Genomic DNA, 8,415 nt, shown 5'->3' on the forward strand with positions numbered 1-8,415 from the left:
TTCAATGTAAAGGTTTACCGATTAATTCTTTCTATGAAGCGCGCCAAATAATTTCAAAAATATATTCAAATATTTAATATGATGAGCATGATGTTCGTACTCGCTAAAAGAACTACGTCGCCTGTATTGAGTTTGTACTAATGTATGCTCTTTAAAACAGTTAGCAGTTATTGTTGTTGCCGTTGTTGTTGTTGTTGTTGTTATTGTTATTATTATTATTATTGCTGTTATTGTGCGTAGTAGTAGTTAATAATGTAACTTAAGTGTGGTGTCTTGAGCGAGTTGAAAACGTACAGTATATGCATGTATTTGTAATTGAGGTGCGTTTCATATTATTTAGATATGTGTGCGTGAGTGTACATGCGTGTATGGCTTTTTGCCTCTTCTGCTTTTGAATTCTTAATAAATCAAAGTAAAGAATATAAATTGGGACCAACATACCATCGATGATCGCAGTTAGTATTTTTCAGCCAACGGAGCCTCACTTACAGGTGTGCAGCGAGTGCAAGCTTTGGTCTGACCATAGATAAAATAATTTCACATAATTTTTTTTTTTTAGTAAAAATTTACCGATACCAAATAAGGATTAAGTGAATTTATCAAGTGATTTTCGTAAGCAAGAAAAAAAAAAAAAAAAAAAAACAACAAAAAAAAAGAAGAAAAGAAAAAAACAACAAAAAGAAAAGTTAATTAAAAAAACTCTTTTTTATAAAAAATTTAAATCAAAAATTCACTAAGAGCAGTTTACGCGCAGGAAAAAGTGAAAAACCTCTAGAGCGTCATATATTCAAGAGAACTGAAGTAGGAAAAGCGTTCCTTTCAAAAAGACTATTCTTAATACAATTTATGCTTGAGGAACGACACTGAAAGAGAGAGAGAGAGAATAGAAGGAAATGTGGAAATCAACGTTGCTTTTGATATTTTTCGGTGCTTACTGTTCGGGTGGACCTTTAGGTTTAAAGGTAAGTACTTTTTATATGCATATGGATTCAAAATGCTATCAATGATATCAATAAAGGAAATCTAAATGAATGAATGCACTTCCGTTTTTTTTGCGTTAAATTTTTCATCGAACGGATATATAGGCAATAAATATAATAAACTCTTTACGTCTATTATTCGTTGCTTCCCGACTTACTGCTGTATGCGGCTGGGTAATCTTATATATCAGAGGGAATACGGACTAATTAGAAATTCTAGACACATTCTAACAGAACCGCAGTTAAGAAGGCCGCATTATACTCATTTCTTTTGTATTTTCTTTCTTTATTTTCTTTCCCCTTTGCAAACGAATCATGACAAAAAAAAAAACATTGCATTGGGCTTTCAATTTAATAAGAAGTTATGTTTCGCTTCACATTTGTTGCCTGTCTACTCTTCTTAAATGTACTTATGAGCTCGTATATAATAAGTTTGGTAAGTTATGCATTTTAAGCATTGGAATGTCTCTTTATGGATTTTTTTAGGAATTTTGCATACGTGCTTATGGGACCCCGACCTAAGTGACGGTCTATCTGCCTGCATGCGTTTGTCTCCTCTGCCCGTCTGATTGTCTGTCTGTCTGTCTGTCTGTCTGTCTAACTATTATATATCTTTGTTTTTCCATTTGTCGACTATGTCTGCATTTGCGAGAACAGATGTACAATCTATAAGGCTTTTAAATCTTATAAGGAAAGTAAATAAAGAAACATGGCGAGAGACGGAAGACTTGATGATTACGCGTATGACGAATGCTTTGCATTGAAAATAAAAAATTTCAAGAGAAGAATGCTAAGTTATTCTTAAAGCTTTTTTTTTTCTTTCTTTAGAATTGCGTTTACTATATAAAAAGGAAACGCCTTCAGTTCGGGCATAAGTTAATATGAAAAAGAAAAAGAAAAAAAAAAAAATTCGCGGAAAATTTCAAACGAAATTTCTTCAAGTTCTTATAATTTGACAGGTCGTTGACAGATTTGGGGAACGCCTACGCTATGTCTGCGTGCTATGCTTGCATGCATACACAATGGAAATGCTAACAAACTTAATAACACTATTTACATGGCATTGAATATAAAACATGTGTATGAGCTGATATTAACGGTTAACGGTCTCCGACAGTCTTAACAAAGAATTATTATTAATTGAATAGTCATTGCATTTCAAATTGACATTGTTCTAAATACAATGACATAGACAATTCAAATATAGTCCGAGAAATAAATATACCTATAATAGTTCAGATTCCTTCAGTTACTTAACGTTTCACAGCCGTCGCTACCGTAGAAAAGTCTTTTGCGTAACCCTCTACATAAAACTTTTAAAATGCTCCCATATAGTTACGTCTTCTTAAGGTTATCTTCTCCTAATTTCAAAGTAGCTCACAAGTGAACTTGCCTTGCCATTACTGCTAGCGGACAATAGGAAGCAGGAAGTAGATCTTAGCATTGCGAAAGCAAGTCTTTTCTCATTTATATTAAGAAGAGTTTTTTTTTTTTTGAAAACGTAGCTGTGATACAGTCATGAGCCCACTGACAGCCAATACTTGTCGATGGCCTCTTCTTTGCATTATAAAATGATTTATTTATCGTTATGAGTAAAGATGCTTGACAGCAAAATAGTTTTCATAATTTTTTTTTTCTTAAAGAGTGAAATGAAATGAAAAGTAATAAAGTGATTTTTGGAACTCTGGTTTTGCTCTTTTTCTAAAAGAATTTTCTAAGATAATTTTTCATCTGATAAAATATTTTCACTCATAGTTATTGCACATGAACCTAGATATAATTAACTGATTGCTTTATAATATTAAATTTTGATTTTATTATGCGAGTGCTTTCCGTCCATACTTTAAGAAAACACAAGTAAAAATCTTATAGTCGTCCACGGCTCACAATTACATATTCACTTCTGTCAACTTGATAACTGGCCTGATTCGAATCAATTTTAATCGCTCGCTTCCTTGATGGAAAAAAGTCGACCTACCAAATTTCCTTAAGATATTTTAGAAATTGCGATCTGCAGGCTGAACGCATTATTGCGTTTGGACAGACGGACAGACGGAAAGAAAAGCGTGTATAAAGTGTGTGGGTCTATCCCAAGCCCTACTGGGTTTTGTATACATCCGTACAAATGCAATATATCTTGTAACACAAGCGGCATAGGGTACAGTTAATACAGTTATATGAAATAGTGATCTGTTCCTTATCAAATACAAAATAGTATTGCAAAGGAATTCGCTAACGAATCAGCTAAAGGAGATCATATTCATAGAATGGCATCAAGTTGATGTCTCGCAGATGATGGAGATTCTTTAAATTTTGATTGTTTTGACTTTCGAATTACGTCGCTTTGCAGAATTGATCTGTGTAACTGATCAAATCTTAGTTTCTATTTCAAATGTTGCGATTTGCTAAGCAAAAATGATTAAGAGCTCACTTCACTTTTGATTTTGCCGAACTTCACTTTAATTTATCCATGGAATAGTTTCGAATGATATGAAAAAATGATTTTAGGCGTGGTCAACAAATTTTGGATTTTTCGCATACAGTTGTATAGCATCATAATAAACAGATACTTGGAACTTTGAACTTTTTGTTGCCCGAAAGACGATTTTATATATGACACGCAAAATAAATGCAACACTTTTCAGTCAAGTCATTCATAGTTTTTAAAATACCTTTAATATATAGGTAAGAAAAAGTGGGTACGTGGAACTCTACTAGAATTCGAACATTTTTTATTAACAAAATATTGCTCCTTTCGATTGAATACAAGGCAGTTGTTTTTAACCCAAATACTCGCCAATCCTTCAATAATCAATGTTTTTAAAAAATTGTATATAACTCACTGGCTGTAGAGAAATCACTTAATAGGATAGGAAAAGATTTTCCTTTTCCTTAATTGCAAAATTGCATCTCCAACAGTGCTTGCTACTAAAGATACCTCGCAAAAACGTTTGCGGTATTGCCATTTTTAATAATTTTTCAAAAATATACCGTTTTTAAGACTTTCAAATACGCTTAAGTATTTTGCATCAAATATAATTATTTCATTACATTTTCTTCCATCTCAACGCAATGTCCAAAAATGCTTTTCCACTTAGGCTGCTAAAGTGATGTTACACCCCTTATATCCCTAAATAATTTTCAGAATTTTCGTATTCTTTACAAGCGTAATGATAATATTTTATATATCATATTTCAAGCGGTGGTGGTGATGCTGTTGGTGCCTACACTGACTCTTCGATTAGCAGTAATGGCAAGAGTAAGATGTCCCTCTTTATAATTTGATTATAACATATATTCGGCATCAGATATAATTTCCATTTGACAATAGCGTCTTAGTTGAATCTGTTGGATGAGTAAAAGTCATCGAAATCAAATTTTGAAGACATTAAGAGGAAAAGACACAGACTATAAAGTTATTTCATAGCATGTTGCCTTAAAAGCAAATTTCGATATGAGTTCTTCTGTGTATATTAAAATCCATTAAAAATTATTCAAGTTATTAACTTTTTAAAGTAAAAATATCCAAGTGTGTGATAATATGTTTTGGTTTTTTTTGTTTGTGTTTCTCTTGTATTTTTTTGCTTTTAGTCGTATGTAATTCATATATGAACACGCGCCAAATTTGTGGTGAATTTATTACCCCACCAAGCCAAAATAATCGAACTTTAACTCAGGTGTCTCAGGTGGCATCTCTTAGTTCACTAACGGCCATTAACACAACAGCAATCAATTTCTAATCAAAGAAATTTACTTCCATATGTTAATAAAATTTCACTTTACATCATTGAAATTGACATGAAATTAGAACAGAAGTGAAACTTTTGTATATGTGTTGTGACGGCGGCAACGTAAAAAAAAAAAAAAAAACATATGTGGGTGTAGGCTAAGCAAAGGTAGTTGATATCTGGCAGGTTAATAGCTGCTTGCAGACATTATGAAAACTTACGTGTATAGTCTAGAGTTAAATTTGCAAAACCATTTTATATAGATTATGTGTGAACATACGATTAGTAATCATAATCCACATCCATAAATGTCACGTGCCGGTCGTACGCTACAAATATCACTAACACAATAATATCTTTCAATACAATGCGTATTGAAAGAAATTCAAAAGCTTAATATGTTAGACACGTCTGTCTTTACCAACTTTGTGTATTGTGTGTTTGAACGCTAAGTTAACGAATTTTAATGATTTTCCGTTGATTTCATTTTAGAAGAATATGCCAATTATCCAGCAAAGAGAGATTCCGGCTGTAAAGGAAATTGAGACAAGCTCAGCGGAGGTAACAAATCCCGATATGATGATAATTTCTACGCTGAATTTGCCCAGCAATGCGACTTCAATTAGAGCTGATATTACAGATGGATTCTCGTGCCGGAATAGAACTTATGGCTATTATGCCGATGTCGATAATGATTGTCAAATTTTCCATGTATGCTTGCCAGTTAGTTATGCTGACGGTAAAGAAAGTACTTTTCGCTGGAGCTTTATCTGTCCCGAAGAAACCGTTTTCAGTCAGGTTAGTTCATTTCGCATTATTCATAAGAAAGCTTTCTACATTCCGTGCATATTTAATAGGATTCATTCACTTGTATGCGGCCCGAAGACATGGTTATAACGTGTGAAGAATCATTTCAATATTATGAATTGAATCGGAATTTTGGTGTAGTTGAAAACGAATTGGAACAAAGTATTGAAAACGAATCAATTAATTTCGCCGAAAGTCAACAACCTATTGTTATATCACCGAAACCAGAATCAAATCTAGAACCACAAGCAATACAAATAGCTGACGAAGAATCTAAACCTGTGAACATACCAGTTAAAGTACAAAAACCAAATCGCAGAAAGCCTGGCTCGTCATTTATAACACAAAAAAGGCCTAACCACCCTCCTCAGTACCCTTTACGTAAATTACCACCGGCTCAAGCCGTAATAAATGACGCGGCAGCAGAAGTTGATGCTGCAAACTTGCATGAGGAAGAACCAATTAAGTCTGGTACCATTCAAAAGTTTTCAAGACGTCCTTTACCTTCAACGACACTGAAAGATAAAACATCTCCTTCCTATCCAGAGTCTACAATCGCTCTTCGAACAGAACTTTACAATCAAAAACGAAAACGCCCCACCCTGTTTAATAAAAAAGACACCGTTCTTCCCACGGATACTGATACTGCTCTAATTCCTCAACCACCTCGCATTGAAAAGCCTATACAAAACTTTTCCAAAGTGGAATCTGAATTGCCACACGTCAATGCTCCAGCTGAAATGGCCGACTCGGATTCAGAAGCCTCGGAAACTAAGGAAATCTTTGTAAAACCAGCGTTTGCGGAAATCGCCAAAGCTTCTGATGGCGTTTTATTGGTAGAGGAACCGCAAATTATTGAGCATGAAATCAATAGTGAAGAAGTTAAAGAATCACCGCCAAAGGCTATTGCAAACATTCCCGTTATTATTGCAGAATCTGAAAACACGAAAGGGATTGGAGATTTAGAATCTATTAAAGTGGAGAAACAGAATGATGAAAGAACTCAGGCTAGTGAAATTATTCAAACAGCCAATGCAAATTATAGGCCTGGAGAGAATTTAGATGAAGAGCTTAGCCATACAGGTTCAGCCGAAGGCGCTGAGTATTTTGGTGATCATATATCTGAATTCATAAGACCTTTACCAGATACCCGGATAAAAGATTCTCTTCATCCAGCAGAATCTCCAACCGTATTAGATATTCAATCTCCAAACGTATCCGAAGCCGCTGAAGACATTCAAATTCCTGAAAAGACTCAAGTAACAATAGCAACTACATCTACTGATGAAAATCAGCTTAAAACTGCTGAAGAATCTTCAGTCTCAGCGCAACAACCTTCAAATGAAATAGGAGCGGATGTAAGTTTGGCAACGGTGAGTCAAAATCAGCCAATTGCTGAAGACATTCCGAGTGGCGTAGAGGAACCGCAACCGTCAGAAGATGCTCAAATTGTTGAAGAAATTCCGCAGTCCCTTGAAGAAATTCGAATTGACGAGCAAGCTTCTGCGGGACCGACAAGTTTTGAAGAGAATTCAGAAGAAAGTTCTCCTCCTATACAATCCCAAACTGTTGAAGAAATGGAAGCTGAGAAACCAGATGATGCGCCAGATTCTATGCCAGCTACGCCAGAGATGGCTCAGCAAGATCCTCTAGTTCAGCAAATGTTTGAAGAAAAAATTAATATAGATACCAGTAAACAATCCATGGCAGGATTCAAGCCAGCAGATCCTGTTATGGCTGCTGAAGCTGAAAAACTGATCGTTGATTTTATTAATACATTAAGAAATGCTGATACAGATATTAAGCAAGTTAGCGATTCAGCGCAGATGGAAGATGAAATCAGTGAAGTCATAAAATCTCAAGAAGATGAAACAGATGATGAAACAGAAGATGAAACAGAAGTTGAAAAAGTTATCAAAGATGAAAGACTCGATCTTCAAGAGCATGAAAATATTGATACTTCACAAGATTTGGATAAATCTACCGAAACTGAAAATGCTCAAGAAATAATAAAAAATGTAAGCACAGCCGAAGTGTCAATTGAAAACGATGTACCGCTAAACGAATCCGAAATTAGTGAAGAAGAGAAAATGAAATCTGAAATTGAGGCTAATGCAGAAATAATGAGCGAGTCCGGTGAATCGGTGGCTATGAACGCTGTACAGGATCAAAATTCTGAGGCAGCTTATATAGAATCTGAGCAGATAGATCAACAGCAATCAAAGATCGATAAACCTATAGAGCAAGAAATACAACATACACCGATTGATGAAGACTCCTCCGTTGCGGAAGAAGAAGAAATTCGTGAAAATGAAGTTGCACCCGTGATTAGTAGTGAAAGTGCTGAAGAAACAGAGATCGAATCCGATGATAGTCAACCTCATTTTACTAATGGTTACAAACCCCTGAGTATTGATGATATAGTGGAATTAGTTAAGGAACGTTTAGATCATATGCCCAAAAATGAAATGGAGACTCCAATGCAATTGGATCAAGTGTTAAGTAACATTAACGAAGAAAAAAAAGAAGAAGAAGAAGAAGAAGAAGATGAGAAAGCACATGAAAATAACGCAGAAGAACAAAAACTAAATTTGGAAATACAATCCGATGAAGATATTGTGATGCCAATCTATCATCGTGTACCAAACGATCAAACCATAGCACAAGCGATGAACGCTGAATCGATAATTACATTGGATCAGGCTAATCAAAATGATAATGGGGGAAGTATGGAAAGTGATTTAAACTCCATATCCGAAGCTGATTTGCAATTAAAAACCAATCGACCTTATAGATCACGAAGTATGTTAAAACCGATTTTAGACACACGTAAACGTCGTTTCCTTTTTAAATCTGATGCCAGCTAAGCGGTATTAGTGAGTCGTTGAGATATTTGTGCA

At 34.7% G+C, this 8,415-nt stretch overlaps 1 protein-coding gene across 1 annotated transcript; it reads left to right on the forward strand.

Annotated features, from left to right (window-relative positions):
• The first annotated feature begins 672 nt into the window (after positions 1-672).
• LOC119632655 (FK506-binding protein 5) lies at positions 673-8,382 on the forward strand. The gene is made up of 3 exons (XM_038025671.1): positions 673-962; positions 5,201-5,506; positions 5,566-8,382. The coding sequence occupies exons 1-3, from the start codon at positions 894-896 to the stop codon at positions 8,380-8,382; spliced, it is 3,192 nt and encodes a 1,063-aa protein (XP_037881599.1). The 5' UTR covers positions 673-893.
• The last annotated feature ends 33 nt before the right edge of the window (positions 8,383-8,415 follow it).

Source organism: Glossina fuscipes, unplaced genomic scaffold (assembly GCF_014805625.2).
Source record: "Glossina fuscipes isolate IAEA_lab_2018 unplaced genomic scaffold, Yale_Gfus_2 1, whole genome shotgun sequence".
NCBI classification, from domain to species: domain Eukaryota; kingdom Metazoa; phylum Arthropoda; class Insecta; order Diptera; family Glossinidae; genus Glossina; species Glossina fuscipes.